At 37.0% G+C, this 19,699-nt stretch overlaps 1 protein-coding gene across 13 annotated transcripts in view; it reads right to left on the reverse strand.

The window, feature by feature from the left end:
- The window catches only part of ptprk (protein tyrosine phosphatase receptor type K), a 175,351-nt gene that overhangs the window by 102,900 nt on the left and 52,752 nt on the right, over nucleotides 1-19,699 (reverse strand). For all 13 annotated transcript variants that reach the window (XM_026194988.1, XM_026194989.1, XM_026194987.1 and 10 more), the window contains one exon: nucleotides 10,415-10,686. In XM_026194988.1, coding sequence (XP_026050773.1) covers nucleotides 10,415-10,686 — 272 coding nt within the window. The remainder of the gene's footprint in view (nucleotides 1-10,414; nucleotides 10,687-19,699) is intronic.

A 19,699-nucleotide genomic window follows, 5' to 3' on the forward strand; every position in this document is an offset into this window, starting at 1 on the left:
CTGCTCCTGCTGAATTTCTGACCATTACTGCCTGCTCCTGCAAACATTTTAATATTGCATATAATTTTCTCACATCAGGGAGCCTCTATCAATATGCGGAGTATTTAAATCTCTTTGTATGCAGCTCGTGTTGGATGCAGGGTTGCCAAATCTGCATGACTTGCACAGAATTGGGCTGATTTGTAACTGATTTTCTCTGGTAGGTTAAAGTTCCTGCCGCCACCATCCTCTTTTTTGAAAACTAAAATATGGTCACCCTAAATTACAGTATACTGCTGAGAAAACTACAAGGCAGATACACAGACCAAAACAAAAACACATTCACATTTCCTCTTCCTACTGGCATCATTTCACCCGATATTGAGTTCGGCGCTCTCATCTCTTCACCTGTCAGGAGCGCATGCACACACACACACACACACACACACACATTTGCATTGGCTCTGCTGATCATTACCACAGCTCTAAGTAAACAATGAGAGCAGGGAAAAGTCTTATTGATGGCAATGTGATGCGTGGGGTGCAGGTTTTATTTATTTATTTTTATTCCAGGGGCTCTGTCAGTGGGTGAAGAGCGATATGTCCTTCATCATTTGGAGAGACGCGTGCCGAAATGTTTTTCCTCCAGAATAGACGTCCTCCATTTCAGTCCCTCCGCGTGCCAAGACTCCAGCGTAACGGCGGCCCATTAGGGGCAATATATTCCCTCTCTGCGAGCAGACGATCTATCAGCCCAGGACTGGAGGACTGGAGGGCAGTTCATCTCTCTCCAGCAGTAATGTCTCAGTTTTGATTGTAATCTGTCAGCTCTGGCTCTCTGAGCTTTCGGAGATCACCCTGAAGAATTCAACGACATCATGACTTCACAATGGACCCTGCATCTCTCTCATCAGGACCGGAGGATATGATAGGGATCAGGCTTACAGCTTCCACAGAAGAAGTCTCTCAGTGACTGCTTCTAAACTTTCTTCTGGAGGATTTTAACTTGAGAAGTACTCATCATATCAAGAGTTGTTTTCAGACATTGTTTAATTCTCATGTTGAATTACATATACTTAAATATCTCCATTGGAATTTCTCATAAACTGTTTTAAACGTAAGCCTAACAAAAATTTAAGTTTTATGGTGACCCCCAAAACTGTATGGTATTTGCATTTACTCTCAAATAAAACATGTATACTATTTTAGGTTTAGTAAACTAAATTGTATGTAAACTTAAGCTGTTTTCCAGGCATATGATGTATAGTAAGTATACTGATAATACTGTGCTAGCATTATACTTAGTGTAGAATTTGAGTGCAAAAACAAAACAAACAAACAAACAAAAAACAGAAAATGTTTTCTTTTGCATGGCAAAAATAAATGAGTGTTTAGTTATACTGTTAATTTACTAACTATTCTTCTAGCACACTAGCTTATGTAAGTACATTTTGAAGTATACTCTCAGTAAAATACTAGTTTGATGTTTTATACTGCAAATATACATAAGTTACTAGAACATTTACATCAGTAGTTACAGTTGAATGTTTATGTATGATTTTTGACATTCAGTATACTACTAAGTTTGGGTACTATTTTTAAAATAGAAATATATCTTTAACCTTACTATGAGTAGAAATGAAATCAGTGATTTATATATTACAGGAAGAGACTTACTCCTTTTGCAATTTGACTTAATGTTTTGTGCAAAGATCTCAAATGATATATTCTGGTAATGGCTTATAATAGAAGGCAGTGTGAATCAAGTCTGTTACAATACTCTCACACCTTAGAGGAATTGGCAATGAAATCAGCCAAATCTGTCTGTGTTTCTGTGTGGGTTAATAACACTGTGTACCAAAAAAAAGATCAGGATCAGTTCCACACATGCATCAAATTACTGCTATTCCACCTCAAAGATGAACATTCACTTTTATAAAATAAAATATAAAACATACTGGGCTAATATTTGTGAAAAAAAAATGTAACTGTATACATTGTTGATTACAAGATTAGGCTAAATACTTAAGACTTTCCTGCATACTTTGTCAACTTAAGTCAAGTATACAAGTATAATTTTGTCAAGGTTATTTCTGATAAGAAAATAAAAGATAGACTGAATGTAACTTCTTATTTTTATTTTAATAGAAGAATGATGATATATCACACTTGAATAAACTTAATTTCTGTAAGGCTAGCATTGCTTTCCCAGTTGTTTGTGTCTCTATGACAGATCTAAAGCCCAACCGCTGACCAAAACTGATCTATAAACCTGAGTACGATCAAGCCTAATGACTTTAAGAACAGATGACAACAAAACACACCAAGACAAGATCATCACTGTTTTTTTAAGTGTGTTCCTTGCATATGACTTCAGAAGACCTTTTTATAGCCTTGGCCTTGTGGTTATTACAACTAGAACAAAACTACAAACTGTTGTGGGAAAACAGCTGTAATGATTCTTTACAAATTTCCCCTTTGTTTTCCATGGCAAAATTATGGGTTAAATTATGTAGTTTTTTGGGGTGATATCTTTGTTAAAACACCAATAAACGGTTAAACACAAACTGCACGAAGGGCTGTGACATCCACTCCCTGTGAAAGAAATAGCTCACAATGTTACTTAAACCTCCACTTCACAATGGCATGTCCGTGCGGAAAACCTTAAAACAACCCTAAATGTCTGTTCGCTGAGCTTAAGGTTACGGAAATCCCCACAGTGACAGAGTTTTTAAAGACAACAAATAATGTCACTTCAAAAAATGACCAAATTATTCCAAATTAAACATTGTTATAGTAAATGAATTACTTAATTAAAACAGGCAAGTACTTTTCTACACAGTCAAGTAAACACGTGTGTTTATGTTGAGGAAGATTAGTGAAGCTGAGTGACATTCTTCTGTATCATGTACAGAGGACACACACACAGACACAGACACACAGGAGTCTGCCCAGTAAACAAGCCTTTATGGGCTGCCAGCGCAGGGCCCCTGAGAATTTGCTCCTTGGCAAAACACCCCTTGACCCCTTAGCACTTGCCCTGTACGGGCAGCCCTCACTTAGTCTGACTGTTTTATTGAAAATAATAAAGTTTGAAGTCACCATTATGGAGGTAAGTGCTCGCTTTAGTTGGGTTCTTCACTTCATAACTTCAGTGTTTTTTCTGGCTGCTATTGTTTATAGCACAAGATGTGAGAAAACAAACTGACCAGATGGTGATTTTTACTTATTAATGGTTCAGTCATCATGTAGTGTCCTGACTCACTGAACGTAAAGGCTGATCTTATTATTTAGATATAAATATTACTAAATATTTCACTTTAAAGTAGCTCTAAAATACCACTGCATGAAATGTAGGTCTGTTTTAATATTTTGAATGTTTTTAGGTCATTATGACAAAATTATTTGGATGGGATCATTTAGACTCCCACAGATATCAAAGTTCAGCGTATGAACATGAACAATGGTGATAATGAACAAAAAAACGTGTTTTTTGAAGCTCAGAGTTGTTCTAAATAATCTTGTTGACTGTTACCATTGTTGAGGTTCTTACGCTGATATCTGTGTGACACTACCTGATCCCATCCAAATAATATCTACATTACATTTTAATGTAAAAATATTAAAGGAGGAATTGAAAATTGAAATAAAGAAGTCTGAATAACGTCCTCAGAGATAAAATTATGGGTAAGATCAGGGAATCAGGACTCTATGGGATGACTGAATCTCCATTACAGTTTTTTTTCTTGCAACATTTACTGTAAAAAATATGCTTAACAAACATACAAGTATAGCATCCAAAGAAAAACTTAAGCTAAAAAGTTTTGCCAATGATCAAATTCTCAGGGCAAGAGCAGCCTTGTCTGCAGGGTGTACACTAATCTGAGCTTCTGAGCACATATAAATTACTGCTATGCTGGACACAAGATAAACCTGTGAGTGTGTGTTTGTGTGTGCTCTGACCTTGACTAAATGTGAGCTCTCAACACTATCACAAAACATCTCCACACACACACACACACACTCCTCTCACACCACAAGATGCCCGGAGGGATCTTGTTTTGGGAGAAGGTGTGGAATCACCATTCACATGAATCTGTGAACCCTGGGAAAGTGTGAGACCTTGTTTAACTAGTGATTTCAAGTGCACAATATAGTGCTGCTCAAAACATTCTTCACCAGAAGTAAGAGAAATTGAATTAGTATTGATAAAGATAGCAGAATTACAGGCAATAACTTTAGAATAACAGCAATCTTTTAAAGTTAAAGAATTTCAACCATGAAAAGTATGGCTTTAAATCATGAATGTAAGAACAAATCTAATGTAAACGTCTGGACAGGGTCAAATAAATCAGAAACCAGCCTAATTACACAGGTCTTCATTACAGTTTTTTTTTTTTTTTTTACTGCTTACACACACACAATCTTTTCTGAAAGCTGACACTCAAACACCAGAAGTACACACAAAATCTGCAAAACCATATGCTATTTCTCAGCCTTTCACTTTCTCAGCCTTCAGAAGACACTTTTTGCAAAACACAACACACAATTATCTGTGTAACACACACAAACTTTGCAGGAATTAACATTATGGCAAAGATGTTTGCAAAAGTTTACTTTTGAGACGTGTTTGTGATATTTTGTATACATTGCTTAATTTTGCAGGAGATGTGAGGAATTTAGCATTTTGGGTGTACAATTCTTGTATTTGTGTGTAAAGTTTTGAAAAAAAATTAGCAAAGTTTTGAAAATGTGTGAAAGCATCTGAAAAAATAAAATAAAATACACAACGTAGATTAGTTGTTCAGCTAACCAACTAAAAAAAAAATGCTTAGTTCACATAAAAAATATACTTCAGAATATACTTCAGGTAATTTTATATAATAACAAATATAATATAATAATTCATATTTTATTCCCACAAACATTTATTGATAATACTTGCTTAGAATTGTTATAAACAGAAGAATTGTTTACATTTTAGATTGCAAGCATTTTCCCCCAATAACTCATAATCTGTTTTTTACTGATAGTAAGTATGTAGTTGTTAAGTTCAGGTATGGGGTCGGGTTTAGGGATTCAGAATAGGGTCATGTAGCATAATGCATTAATAAGTGCTTTAAAAGTAACTAACAAACAGCCAGAACCCAAGAAACATACATGCTAATGAGCAACTAGTTAACCATGAATAGTGTTCCGTTATCTAAAGGGTTACCAAAGAAATTGAAGTCTGGAAAATAATGTTCTTAAAAATCAAGGTAAATAAAATATTTTAGTTAGGACAGCCTCCAGCTTGTCGTAAATCTGAAAACATAAGATGTTTCATGAATTTTTTTTTTTTTTTTTTAAATATGAAGAACATCATAACACTAGACATATAGTACCTATTAATTTTACTAGTGCACGGGTGACAACAATGATCAATAAACACTAAAGGAAATATTGGAGAACTTCTTAAGAATATTTCAAGAACTACATTTAAGAACATTCTTGCAAACTTTGTTTAAACAAATGTCTTAACTTATTTAAGTTTAAGTTTTTTTTCTTAACTGAACACTTCTAATATGTCAACAAATTAAAAGGCTGTAGTTAAAAGTCATATCAACAATAACCCACCCCCCAAAATCCAGAATTTTTTTTTTTTTTTTTTTTGCAAAGCGAGTAATTATTTTTTTTAGTCAATTAGTTAGATGTTTTAGGGTTAAAACACACACACACACACACACACATTCCTACTGATGACACACATTTCTGTTTGTGTCCTCAAAGAAGATTACTGAAGAACACATCATAAGCCAGAGAAACCACAAAGGAGCACGAGTGTTACTTGGCTTAGAAGAAATAAAAACAGAAAAACAACATCTTCTCTCAAGTTTAACGATATTCTATCATTCATGAGAACTGAAGGATGACCAAAGGAACACGTGCGATGCCTTAACTCATTCCCTTTGACAGCATTAATGACGCTCGCACTCATGAGCGCAGACAGAGCTCCTCAAACGCTTCAGTTCGGCGCTCTGGCCTGATTTCTGACAATCTGACATCAAATAATAAAAAGTAACTGAGGGCAGGTGTCCAGCTTATTAAGCGAGTCCGTTTGACGCAGTGACTAACGATCTGATCAGGGGGATGAAGACACCCTCGGGAGATATCGGTGGAAAAAACAAAACCAAAGTGAATCAGGACTAAAGCTAAAATAAACTGGACTCCAGCAACAGATTTGACTCATCAGTGCCTAATTAAAGAGGACAAGAAATAACAAGCCCACACCAGGCTTTAGAGATGGACTGTGAAGGAGCGAGAGAGAGAGAGAGAGAGTGTAATAAAGGGACGTAACATGCCTGGACTCATTAGAAGGGACACGTCTCCGGGGGGTTTGGAGGGGCAGCAGGTGGAAACTCTATACTGTGAGAAATCAAATCGAGACATGAAGAAACAAGCCCCTCTGATCCATTAGCTCGTCTCAGAAATATCATGCAATATTAATCACAACAGCGCCTCCCAATCCTCCAAGCCTGACGTGTAATGTGTTCAAGTGGCCAGCAGGGGCATCTGTCTATACGCAGGTGTGTTTACATTTAGGGCTGATAAAGCAAACAGACGGCTGCTATAAAGACTACAGCTCAACTACTGCACCCTAAACCTGTGGAAAAACCAGATGAACATCCTGCATGGAAACCCTGTATCATCACGGTGTTTACAATTCTGTCTCTCACGCAGACAGACAGACAGACAGCAGAGCGATACTACCAATTAGTCTGAACACAGACGGAGGCTTTCAGTATTCACTGTGTCTCACACAGACACACACACACACACACACACACACACACACACACACACACAGCACACACACACACAGCACACACACACACACACACACACACACACACACACACAGACACACACACACACACACACACAAGAACAACAACAACCTTAAAGCAACAGATTCATATAGATTATCTTTAACTCGATTATATCATTCATGAGCATTCTGGGAAAAATGATTGAAAAAAATACTTCCAACATTGCAGAAAAAGTGAATGGGCACTAATCAACAAGATATGTTTATCTGATCAGCAAATCTGATGCAAAGATACTAACGGGAAACTGACTTTTACCTCAGAGCAAATACAGCACCAGACTCTGAGCTGGAAAGTCAGTAGGTGTTTTTTTCTTTTCTTTCTTTCTTTTTCTTTTTTTTTTTTTTTTTGCATTGTCGTGACTCTTAAACTCTGTATGGTGACACATTCCTGCCGTCAAGCCCTCTAAACAAAAGTATGAGGAACAAAATCACAATGGATGTTTTGCTTGTATGTGGTATTGGTGTAGACCGGTTGATTTATGGGAATGTGGAGGCTTTAGCTTTTCTTTTGTAGTTCTGTCATACTCACAAAATGCTCCCAGTGATCACAGTAACGGCTCTCAGTGATGTTTTCCACAGGAGAAATGTCTCTCTGGGTCAGTGGAGCTCCTTCACTTTTTGTTTTTCAGTACAATAGCTTTCCACTGTTGCTTCTAGCTGTATGAAAGTAATATTTCATCTTCTGAATAGAACTGCTATGATAATCAGTCTCTTCTCTCTTGTTTTAATCAGCAATGGATGTCGGTATGTATGTGTCAGTGTTTGCAGTGTGTGTGTATGTATGTGTGTATGTGTGAGAGAGAGTGTGTGTGTGTGTGTGTGTGTGTGTGTGTGTGTGTGTGTGTGTGTGTGTGTGAGCGAGAGGTTCAGATATACAAAGATGGCAATATCCAAAATCCTTGGAATATAATCCTTGGAAACAAGCTTATAAATCATACAGAAATAAGTTTTTGGTTATATGGTTATATATAGAAACAATGTATTTTAGGTTTATTGCAAAATATGCATATACATTCACAATAATTTAACCCTCTGAGGTCTAGGGGGTTTTGGGGGCCTGGAGAAGATTTGACATGACCTGACTTTTGTGCTTTTTCAGTTGCTTCTAAACATATTACTGGCTAAAGTCTGAAAACACTGTATGTATGTATGTACATGATTAAGTTTTTTAGAAAACAACTTTTATGCGTGATTGGTGAAAAACTTAAATTTTGAAGGCACTGAAATGAGGTCATAAAACACATACAGAATATTTGTTCACAAGACTGTCAAACCTGGAGCTTGTAGTCTAGAATTTTTGCTTCAAAATGATGAGGCAATCATCTTGTTTACTCAACAATATATTGATTTACATTTTCTAAGACACTTTTTGTTGGTAAAAATCATATGCGAGTAGGCGTCAACTATCATGAATATCATTGTGATTTACACCTGAGAAGACAAATGTCTGCATAATGAGCTGCATAATGAGCTGCATAATGAGCCTTTCAGTCAGCTGTGTCACTGATAGGGTTGGGTATTGTTTGAATTTTATCGATTCCGATTCTTATTGATTCCTAGTTTCGATTCCAATAAGATAAAAAATCCAATATTAAAAAAATGAAGTCAAACATTTAGATGTCAAACATGCATTGTCTTGCATGTTGCAGCTGAATAACATGAGCAAAAATCAGCAGCCTACAAAACACAGGAATCTCCTGTGCTCAAAAAAAAAAATAATAAAAAAAAATAAATAAATAAATAAATAAATATATATATATATATATATATATATATATATATATATATAAATTTCAAATATTAAAGTGTTAAAGTAAACAGTCGGTTGGAACAAATATATCAATAAGCAATATCATAAATAAATACAACTAAACAAAATTTCAGGTAGCTACAGAAACTGTAATTAAACGTTTAAAAACACTGCAGTGTTTTCTTTTTATAAATAAAATAAATATTAATCAGTTAAAGTTATTAAATATATTCGGTCAAGATCAGTGAATGGTTTTTTTTTGTTCTTTGATTAACATTAATGACAGGCAGCGCGTTTATTAGGTTTTTGTCTCTTTAGGCAAAAATACTGTTTCTGTGTGTTTTCTTTCTCATCTGGTTTTGTTCACTTAAGACAAAAACAGCTGCGTATTTGATGATATAATGATATAGTTTTCTGTATATTGGTCAACAAATATGAAATAAGTCAGTTTCGGCTTGGTTGTTCCTTTTCTACAGTTGAAATTAGGGCTGCACGATGTGACGTTTAAGCATCGATATCATGGTGTACGAATCCACGATAGTCACATCGCAGGATCTGTGATGTAGGCCGTCGTAGTTGATCCGTTATTCATTAACTGTACAGGCCAGCTGCTCCCCGGCCCTTGAAGAATGTGATTCGCGGATTAATTGCACAGCTTAACCATCATAGAGTGAAAGTTTATCATTTGCATGTGTTTTTAAGTCCTGTCAGTTTAACAGGGCAGAGAGAGAGTGTGCGCGTGAGAGAGAGAGCGCGAGAGAGAGAGAGCGAGCGAGCCCCGGCCGCACGCTGACTGTCTTCAAACAACATGAGCGCTATACCCGGTTCTTAGAAATTTGGAACCTGTTCTAAAATGGAACCGGTTTTCGATACCCAACTCTTGTGACTGAGAGGGAAGAGTTACAAGAAAGAATGTAAGGACAAAATAAATTTATAGATTTTATATTTTATATTTGTAGTTTATTTAGAATATAATTAATTATCGCACAAATTAACTTGAGATTCACTCACGAATGCAGTTAAACAGTTAATTAGGAACAATCAAAGCTGACTTTCAAAGCTGAATTTTTTTGCATCATTACTCCAGTCACACAATCCTTCAGAAATCCTTTTAACAATCGAAGCGAACGCGAAGCAGACAGTAAAATAAAAAGAACTTGAAGAACAGTCTTGCTGCGTTGTCTTCTGTTGTGTGGCGTCTTCAAGCCGTGCGCTTCAGTGAAACATTAGAATCTGAATATAAATATAATTCATTAGAATCTGAATAGAGTGTTCAGCGCGGGGGCGTGGTCACATTAGAAGATAATGAAGGGAGACATGAAAAACAGACATCGCGTTGTTTTAATATGGATTACTTTATCTCAGAATATCTGTTTTCGGCAGCACTTGTTTAGTTTAAAAGTAGACATGTCAAGCTTTCTATAGATATCTCTCTCATGTCTCTTCGTTGAATATTCACAGAGTTACAGTTAATTTTAATGACGTGTTTGTACATGAAGATCAGCGCAGAAAAAAAGGCTGCAGACAGGGCACCTTGTTTGTTATCTTTAAATTACAAATGCACAAAGTTTTATTGTTATTATGTCTGTATACAAAAAAAGTAGACCATTTACAGATTCGATTGATGTATTGATCTTATCTGTACGATCAAAACTGAAAGTGTAATTTAAGTTATTTTTGGGGATATCAGGAGAAGATGCCTTTTAAAGCTTATACACATAAATCGACCCCAGAAGATTAAAGGTCTACCTGACTGCTTCATTCTATAGAAAATATACTGTCAATGCAGCTTTTGATTGGTTGAAGGATTTGCATACCTGGTACTCATTGGGCCAGAAAGTGCTGACAGCGAGCTCCGCCTTCAACCAGCCTTTGCCTGTGCAGGAAGTGACGTTCCAGATGGGATTGGATAGTGGCCCTTTATTGACCTTCACCAAGATGTTGAGTGTCCCGGGGCTGGAGCCGTCGGGGCAGTACAGGAGATAGTTGAAGTCGATGCAGTGAGTGTCGTTTTCTTTCATCACAGGCAGCTGCAGGCGAGCCTTTTCTCCGTAATCATGCTGTGAGGTGTCCACCATCATGTATGAGCCTGGAGGGCAACAAGAACCAAGATAGATAACACAGGTGAGCTGGGATTATGCACTCTTTTTTTGCTATCTACTCCCTATATAGGCAGCATCCTCACCAAAATGAAGCCTCAGTAGTGTAATTTAGAGCTTATGAGCAGCACTGCATCTTATGGAGTTTTAAGGTTAGTAGGGCTGGGACGAAAAGTTGATGCAACGCTATTTATGGATCGATTCTGAGACTTTGCGAATGCATCGTGATTCTCTCTCGAATCGATTGTGAGCTTAGTTTTTAACAGCTGATTTCGGCTAGTTTTTAACCCCACACCTAAATGCTAACAAAGAAGAACGCTTGAGTTTTTGACTGAGTAATGTAAGTGTTCAAATGTACTTGCCCCTCAGCTTTTGTGCTTTTATGATGGAAGATGAATTTATTTTCATATTTGATGAATGATTAGTTTAGGTTCAAGTGGTGTATATATAAGGAATTAGAAGCAAGCAGAATACGGCGGTTTCTAAACCACACAGTGTTATCTGCTGTTAAAAACTAAGATCAGAATCAATTCCATTTTTTGATTCCCGATGCATCAATTTATTGTCACAGCCCTATACGTTAGCATATTGCAATATGCAACAGGGGATTTTTTTTCCCAGTTGCAAAGCATTTTGGGATTCACGATTCAATGACTCTTAAAATCAAGATAGATTTTTTTTTTTACTTCAGGCATGACATTTTCTCTCTGAACTTAACATGCCTGAAATTTTCCCAAATGAACTGAATCGAAGGCTTGTGCAACAAAACTGAATCAGCTGCCCAGCAACCATATTTTCTGTTGTAAAAAATAAAAAAATAGTACACTACACTATAAAGTGTAAAACTACACCAAGGAATATATATATATATATATATATATATATATATATATATATATATATATATATATATATATATATATAAAACATTTGCTAGAAACCAAGTGAAGAAAACAAACCGTTTGAGAACTCATGTGGGATTCTAGCAGGAATGCACTGAGATATAAACTCAGGCATGATGACCCAATATTTCTGAAGAATCAAAGACTCACTCGTACATTTGGCAGTTGGCCGTGTGCTGATTACTGAACACTTTTCTAACCACTCCACCGGAGAAACTGTTCCACACAATCGGCCAAGATGCACAGGCCCATATAGGATCTGGTTCCAGTTCTTTAACCACGTGATTGCACTGAGAGGAAACAGTTTCAAATCTCAAACACCCAGAGGATGGACATCAGGCGGAGAGAGGACAGACTTCACCACCATTTGTCCAAACGAGCGTACATCTGTTCATCTCTCTCTCCACGGCCAGGAAGAGGGATGACCAGCTCTCTCTCTTTGATCCCCATCTTCTGTCAGAGATACCATCTACATGAAATCCACCCTCGTTACGGTCTAAACAAACGGCCCTGGCCATGCTGTGTGCTCTCCATCAGCTGCGTGTTATTCCAGATTCAGACTCTTTCAAGTATTAGAACTTTCTCTGTCTCTGAAATGACTTTTCCTCTGATTTAACCATTGGACATGTTGGTGGGGAAAAATAATATTACAAAAAACATGAAGACCTGACTCTCAGATGCACCCAAGGCCACTGTAAAATGCTGATAAACACATGGATCTGAATGAAACAAAGCCATTTATATATGAATGAGACATTTTTTTGTACAACAAAATATTACAATAAAAAACAGTTAACATTGTAATAATATTTTACAATATTACTATTTTTACTGTATTTGTAATAATAAAAAAAAAAAGTAAAAAAAAAAACATAGCCTCGCTGAACAGAAAATGATCAAACTGACCCCAAACTTCTGAATGGTATTCTCTATATCACCTGCTGGAACGATTTTATTAAAAATATTATTATTACTACATGTAAATCTTAATTAAATATATTTGATTGTATCAGTAATTGTATAATAAGACACTTGTCCTGTGCACTTGATTTTACTATCAAATTCACTTCTCACTTGTAACGCAAAACATAGAGGCATATATTAAAGGAGAATTTGTAAGATATTTGCCGTAAAATATCCCAAAACCACTAGGCTAGTGTTATATATTTTGTCCAGCTGATTACTAACAATATCTCAATATCTCTAATGTTTTCAACTACTTGTAAATCATGAGAATATTCCCATTATAAACAGTGACACGGGGCAGTGCAGTCGACTATCAATGACGTTAGCTACCCTTTGTTACCGCCTTTACTGACGTAGAAACCACATGACAACAGTGTGTGGACAAATGCGGAAGTAGTGTCTAGCGTCCAGAAAACCACTAGCTTGCTTCAAGAAGTTCCTTATTTACTTCTTGCACGTTTTATAGTGGATTGTGTTACTTATTTATGGAACATAATTACTGTTTACCATCTGCCACTGGTTCTGTCGACAAGGACAGTGTTCGTAAACGTAAGCGTACGGGCCAACCAAACGACCCAAGAAGAGTTTGGGACAAGAGGAGAGAAAGAGCGAGGATCAATATCGGTGTTGCATTTTCTAGATGGAGAGAGCGTCGCAACAAACTTCAACTAGAAAGAGATACCGATCTCGGTTGTGTTTTACTCAACAGGTGAGTTGTTTTGATTCGTATCTTTACAGAAAATGTATGTTATGATCAACAAGATTAGTATTAGTATTATTACTTTCCATAGTCTTATCATGTCTTTGCATTGACTTTGTATGTAATCTACTCACGCAAACCGTTGAACTCGCGTTAAATCCATGATTTATCTTTCCGTCTGATTGATGGCCGTCAGCAGTTGGGTAGAAGACACCAAATCCAATCATTCCACGCTCCTTCTTAGCGTCCTCAAACCACGCGATTGTTATTGTTTTGGGAGTGCGCCCTCTCATGGCAGGTCCTACAACCTGTACCTTTAACCAATAATTTTTGTCCAATATCCAGACAAATCCCAAAAGCTAAAGTGAGTTACATAACACTGTGTACATTAAATGAGTTGTGAATGGCTATATTTATATGGGGAAAAAATGACAAATATCTTAAAAAAAAAAGCATGTTGTGATGCCAACCTTGACTCTAACTGAAAAAATACTGCATTGTATTAACGGTGATTGCATTGCAATGCCTTGTATTTTCAGGGCTTGAATTTTTAGGGGCTGAAATTTAGCTACATTATCTATATAATAATAATAATAATAATAATCTATATAATATTGAATATTGCCAATAGTTCTATTTAAAACAATTCAGACACATTTTAATAATTAAAAATTCAATAATTCATATTCACCTTCCAGAATTCACTTCTGAAATATTCAGAAATATTGTTTAAAAATATGATGAATAATATTCGACAGGCAATTTTCTATCCATTTTATTTCAGTTCTAAAATTAGCTTCCACAAATTTAGTGGTTGAAATTCTGCAGAAAGTTTGCACTTGCACATCCGAGAGCTGCAGGAATAGCAGCAGAGCACCGATGCGTGATCTCCAGCTGCTGTCAGTCGCTCACCAGCAGGTGGCGCAAGCGGCTGTTGATGAAGACCAAATTAAGTCATTCATTCACAAAAACTGATCTGCAGAGATTGTGCTGAATGGTTGTACTAACAACTGTATTTTCTTGATTGCATTTAGCCATTTGCAAATTTCCATCATACTTTCATCGCTGTCAAAACATTAATTTCTTATTAAAACAACAACAACAAAACTTCCTTTCAAAAGATGTGGCTACACCAACACTAAAAGGGATAGTTCGCCGTAAAATGAAAATGTGCTTTTAATTTCTCTCAGGCCATCAAGGACGTGGGTGACTAGTTTTCTTCAGTAGAAAAGTAAAGAAGATTTTTAGTTGAAACTGTGGTTCATAAAATGCAAGTCAGCAGCTACCGACACTTAAGAATCAAAAGAGCCTGCCCAAAAAAACAATTCTGCATAGGCCACTGCTGCTGGGCTTAATTTTTTTTTTTTTTTGTAATAGTACACATGCTTATTATTTACCAAATATATAACTACATGTACATGGATTTCTTCATGAATATTTATGATTTTCTGTAAAGACAGCCAGATGAAAGTAGCACAGTTATGAACAAAATAAATTACTTGGCTGAGAAAAACTATTATACAGCAAATATTAGAGCACAGAACGACACCATTTACCAACTGCAGTAAAGTATTAAACATGTAATAAGTTAAATACAGCCTGTGTGAACAGGAAGTTCAAATACGAGCTCAGGCTGCTCAGATAAGTGAACTAATGGCAGGATTACAGATCAGTTCTGAATGCTGGCGCAGTAACTGAATCGACTCCAGGGGAAAGCGTGGCGCTCGCAGCGAGACGTTAATGGCTGCAGGTGAGGACAGCGATGCGGATGTCAGAAGGTGTGTGTGTCCCGCCGTTTCCTCTATAAACACCCGTTGGGAAAACATTTTTCACACAGGCTCCAGGCAATTCCAAAGGTCAAAGGTTGGTCACATGAACTAAACGGCGCATCCAGATGGCACAAGCCTTCAAGCAAGAGTTACTGGCAGAAAATGAAACTGGTTCATGAGCGATCTTTGATTTATTTAAGTGCTTCCTTATGAACATGTGCTGGAGAGTTTGGAGAAGGATTGTGTGAACTGCTCATTAATCACTTCAGTGCAAACGAAGAAGAAAACGATGAGAGCGACAGAGGAAAGAGGACAGAAGGCTTGACATATTAGACGATTGAGTTTGGCCGTCTCTCAAAACCACAAGAACACAAGAACATGAGTTCACATCCACAAAGCTCAGATCTGAGGCTGGATCAGTGAGTACAGAGCTGTGGTTTATGTTAAGAGCCATTTACACTACAACATTTTCAGCCAAAAATGTTAAACTTTTTATGTGTTTTGCCTGTTTGTTTACACGACAACTGCGTTTTGGGGACTGAAAATGCATATTTCTGAAAAACCAGAGAGCATTTGATTGGACAACAATCTGCTCACGCCCCTGAGTGCAAGATGATGTCATCAAATGTGTTCATACAGTATCTGCTAAAAGTACACTAGCACACAGATGACCACAAATCTAATAAACATGGACCCATCACAAAACTCCAATTTCATGGGGTCTTTGAAGAACGGTTCAGCTTGTGAGCTTGAAAAGATAGCAATTTATAGAGCAGCTTCACACACAGTGGAAAATAGGACAGCACTTTCAAAAAGTCCAAAACAGCATTTACAATAACAAAAAAGCTAATGATTTCTGAATTCAATAAAGCACAGAACACACCTATTTCAGTTTGATTTGCTGCTCATTTCACATGTTAAGGGTGCATGTGCTGAAATCGGGCACTCACTCTGTGATTCCAGTGATGTTTTTGTTAAATATCTCTCACTGAACCAGTAAATCGTATGCGTGTGTAAAGCCAAAGCTCAGGATTTATGTATGGTCAGATCCTCGAGCTGCAACTTGACTGCTCACACTATAAATGTGAAATAAACACATGGGACCCATGGAATTATATATCCACCATTGCTTCTGTCCAAACCATGTTTCCCTTCAGTGAGGGAGAAAACACTGAGTTTAGGGCAGACGGTTCATAGCTCTTCGACTTCATACTAAAAGACTGACACTGAATGAACTAAACTAATTCCCCATGCCTTAAATCAGTTAAAAACAGCAGGTCACCACTGCTCAACTTCTTTAAATCAAGAGGCGGAAAAGAGAGACAGAAAGAGACTGAGAAACAAGACAGTGGGAAACAGAGAAGAAAACGAACAGTCATGACATCAACTATTGATGCTGTGATGTAAAACAGATCTCCGTGTAGGAGTTCAACATGAGCACAGAGAGCAAATCCTCAGTCAATGTGAAATGTGCGGCGCATTAGTGTGTTCAGAGGTCTGGTGTCCAAGTCACTCCTCAGAGGAATCAGTGCATGACTGAGCAGAAAAAACACTTCTACAGGACGCCAAAACCACAGAGACACAGAGTCAAACACATGCAGACGCAATCAGAAACTCTTCATAGAGCCCAATCTACACTTCCAGAGCAGTTGATTTTGTTTCCTGGAGTCAGCTTAGAGGTCCACTAATGTTAGTCAAGGTTCTTGCACAATATTTAGCAGACATGAACAAAATTACCTTGTTTTTCTGTTTTTGCTACAAATACTTTCAGATTTCTAAATATGTAAATAAGCTCTGTAGTAACTGGCTAAATTTGTGTAAATGTTGTTCAAACTAGCTGCGAGACCAAACTTATTTAAACACAGATTTGCAGTGCTGACACTAATTATCAAGGTAATCTCATGTACTAGTGTAATCACATTTACGGCAGATTCGATAAACTGTAATTCTACAGGGGCTCCATTAGCCTAGCTGTATTCACTGAATGACCAAAGGCACAGCTTAAACGAGATCTCAGCATTCAGAGAGGACGCAGACCTGTCAGACGCATCCCATCCCAGCTCTCTTTGATTGCTCATGAAATCTGAATAACTGAAATGGGCGGTTGGGTTTTTGGCAGTGATGTAAAATGCAGGCATTCACATTCAGATCCCTGCCGCTCCGGCCCCAGAGCTCATCTGCTGCTCAGAGAGGAAGCGCAGGAAAAAACCTACAAACTACATTCACTCATAATGAGTCATTCTGTGGCATTAAACGTAGCGTTAATGACCATTTACCATAATACCAGGGTTACCGCCATTACAAAAAAAATGTCATCAAAACACATATGAAATAAAACAACCAATTCTGGAAGCTTCTCATACTGACTGAAGGAGATCTTGCACTGATTTCACAGCAGTAAATCAACTAGCATTTTTGGCAGAAACTACATTTTTGCAAAAAATTGAAATGCATATTAGCCGTTATCTAAATAAGGCTGATGAAGTAGATGAGAGGCGTCAGCAGCTATCAAAACACCATCTCAGAGCAACACTGACGCTGTCACAACACCCTCAACAAGATGGCTGACAGAAGACGCTCAAGATGGCTGTCACACTTCCCACAACCCTAACACGACCGCTCCGCGCTAACAGCCAGATCACAAACTGCCTACGCCACCTCTGCAACACTCAAACACATCAGTCCCAACTGCTCGGCTTCTTTAAAAGCTCTCATTTTACAGGCCGGTGCGGCGCGCTGTCCTTCATGGCAGTGACCCACATTAACAGGAACGGTCCCTTTTGTCAGGCAAACACCGGCCAGGAGATGTAGAGCGGAAAAGCTCTGTCACTGTGCTCAAACACTCGTCCTTCACAGAGATCTTCAGAAACTCAAGCCCTTCAAAAACACTTAACCAGTCGTTCAGAGCCACCAGCACTACAAACCAGCCACAAGAGTTTCAGGAGCAGGACGGTCTCGTAGTGTACAAAATGTACCATTAAAAATGTTTTCAAAATAATGTATTTTGTCCAAAGCTAATTATACAGTAAAAAAAAATCACAAATTACAAAACACTAAATAGTGTGTAGCATTACATTAATCTGCTCAGATTATTAGTGTATTAATTAGAGATCATGTTTCGTGAAGATATTTAGTAAATGTCCTACTGTAAATATATCAAAACGTAATGTTTGATTAGTAATATGCATTGCTAAGAACTTCATCTGAACAACTTTAAAGATGATTTTCTCAATATTTAGATTTGTTTGCTCCCTCAGATTCCAGATTTTCAAATAGTTGTATCTCAGACAAATATTGTCCTCTGAACAAACCACACATCAATGGTTTGTTAAGCTTTGTCAGCTTTCAGATGATGTATAAATCTAAATTTAAAAAAAAAAAATTACCCTTATGACTGGTTTTGTGGTCCAGGGTCATGAAAGTTCATTATCCAAACTTAAAATTGTATAATTCATGAATGAATTTTTTTGATGTACCCATTTCCATGGTAATGCAATGTCTGATTTTAAAATGGTTTTCAAATGATGAATTTTGAGATTTTAAGCTTTCAATTGATATATAATTTGTGATGATTTCTAAAGCGTGATAGGGAAAAAGGAAACAAAAGCACTATTCGGACGGGACTAGTTTTCTAAACTATGTTTGAGTTTCGATTCTTACCACCTGACGTCTGTGATTTTCATGTACCAATTCGGACAGGACTAGTAACTCCGTGTTTATTACAGAGGTGGGAGGGTCTGTTTTGTGCATCTGGGCGTCACAGAGATCACGCGCTCTGTATGCGTGCATTGCATTCATTCAGAATGATTGCCTTAGTATTATTACACAATAAATACTAAATGGCTAGTATAACAAAACCATGTTAATGTGTGGTTCCTTTAGTTTAACTTGTTTTTGTTTTTCTTTTTTTTAATTAAATGTAATAAAAACATTATGTAACTGAGTACATAAATGAACATGAGTAATCTTACCTGATGCTGATATTACAATAGCCGGTATTAACAGTTTACGCGATCTTGCTCTTGATTTTATTATTTGTATTATTTTTTTTATTATTATTTATTTTCCGCTAAGCAAATATATCAAACATGCGCGCGGTAAGAGCATCTACGGTCATTCACGTTGGCCAAGATACACAAGGAAACGCGTTGTGAAATAAAATATCACCGGCAATCACAGACATTCGCATTCAGACGGGATTAGTTTTCTCAGAGGATCACTGAGTTTGCTGAAAAACGGTAGGTAATTTGCTCTGGAATTATCACAGAGGTTGTGTGAGAAAAACACAGACGTGGCAGATTCGGACGGGATTAAAATCACCAAGTACGTCTGTGAAACGCAGATTTCTCTAACGACCCCCTGTAAAACTAGTCCCGTCCGAATAGGGCTAAAGAAGACTTTTTGTGACAAAGGTCAGAACTCCTGTTATGATATCAATTTTTGAGGTCCATTCTAGTCATAAAATAATCTACTACTTGTAAAACTTGGTAAAATATCTATACAGAGTCTTAGACCTTTCCAATGATACCTGTACATAGTTTATTAGGATTTGCATTATATTTTTATGCATTATAGTGCATATAGCACTCATCTGAATGCCTCTGACTGGCCATTACGTTTATAAACTCATGTGAGATTGGTTATAACAATCAACACTGTAAAAACA

This window comes from Carassius auratus, chromosome 20, assembly GCF_003368295.1.
Source record: "Carassius auratus strain Wakin chromosome 20, ASM336829v1, whole genome shotgun sequence".
NCBI classification, from domain to species: Eukaryota; Metazoa; Chordata; class Actinopteri; order Cypriniformes; family Cyprinidae; genus Carassius; species Carassius auratus.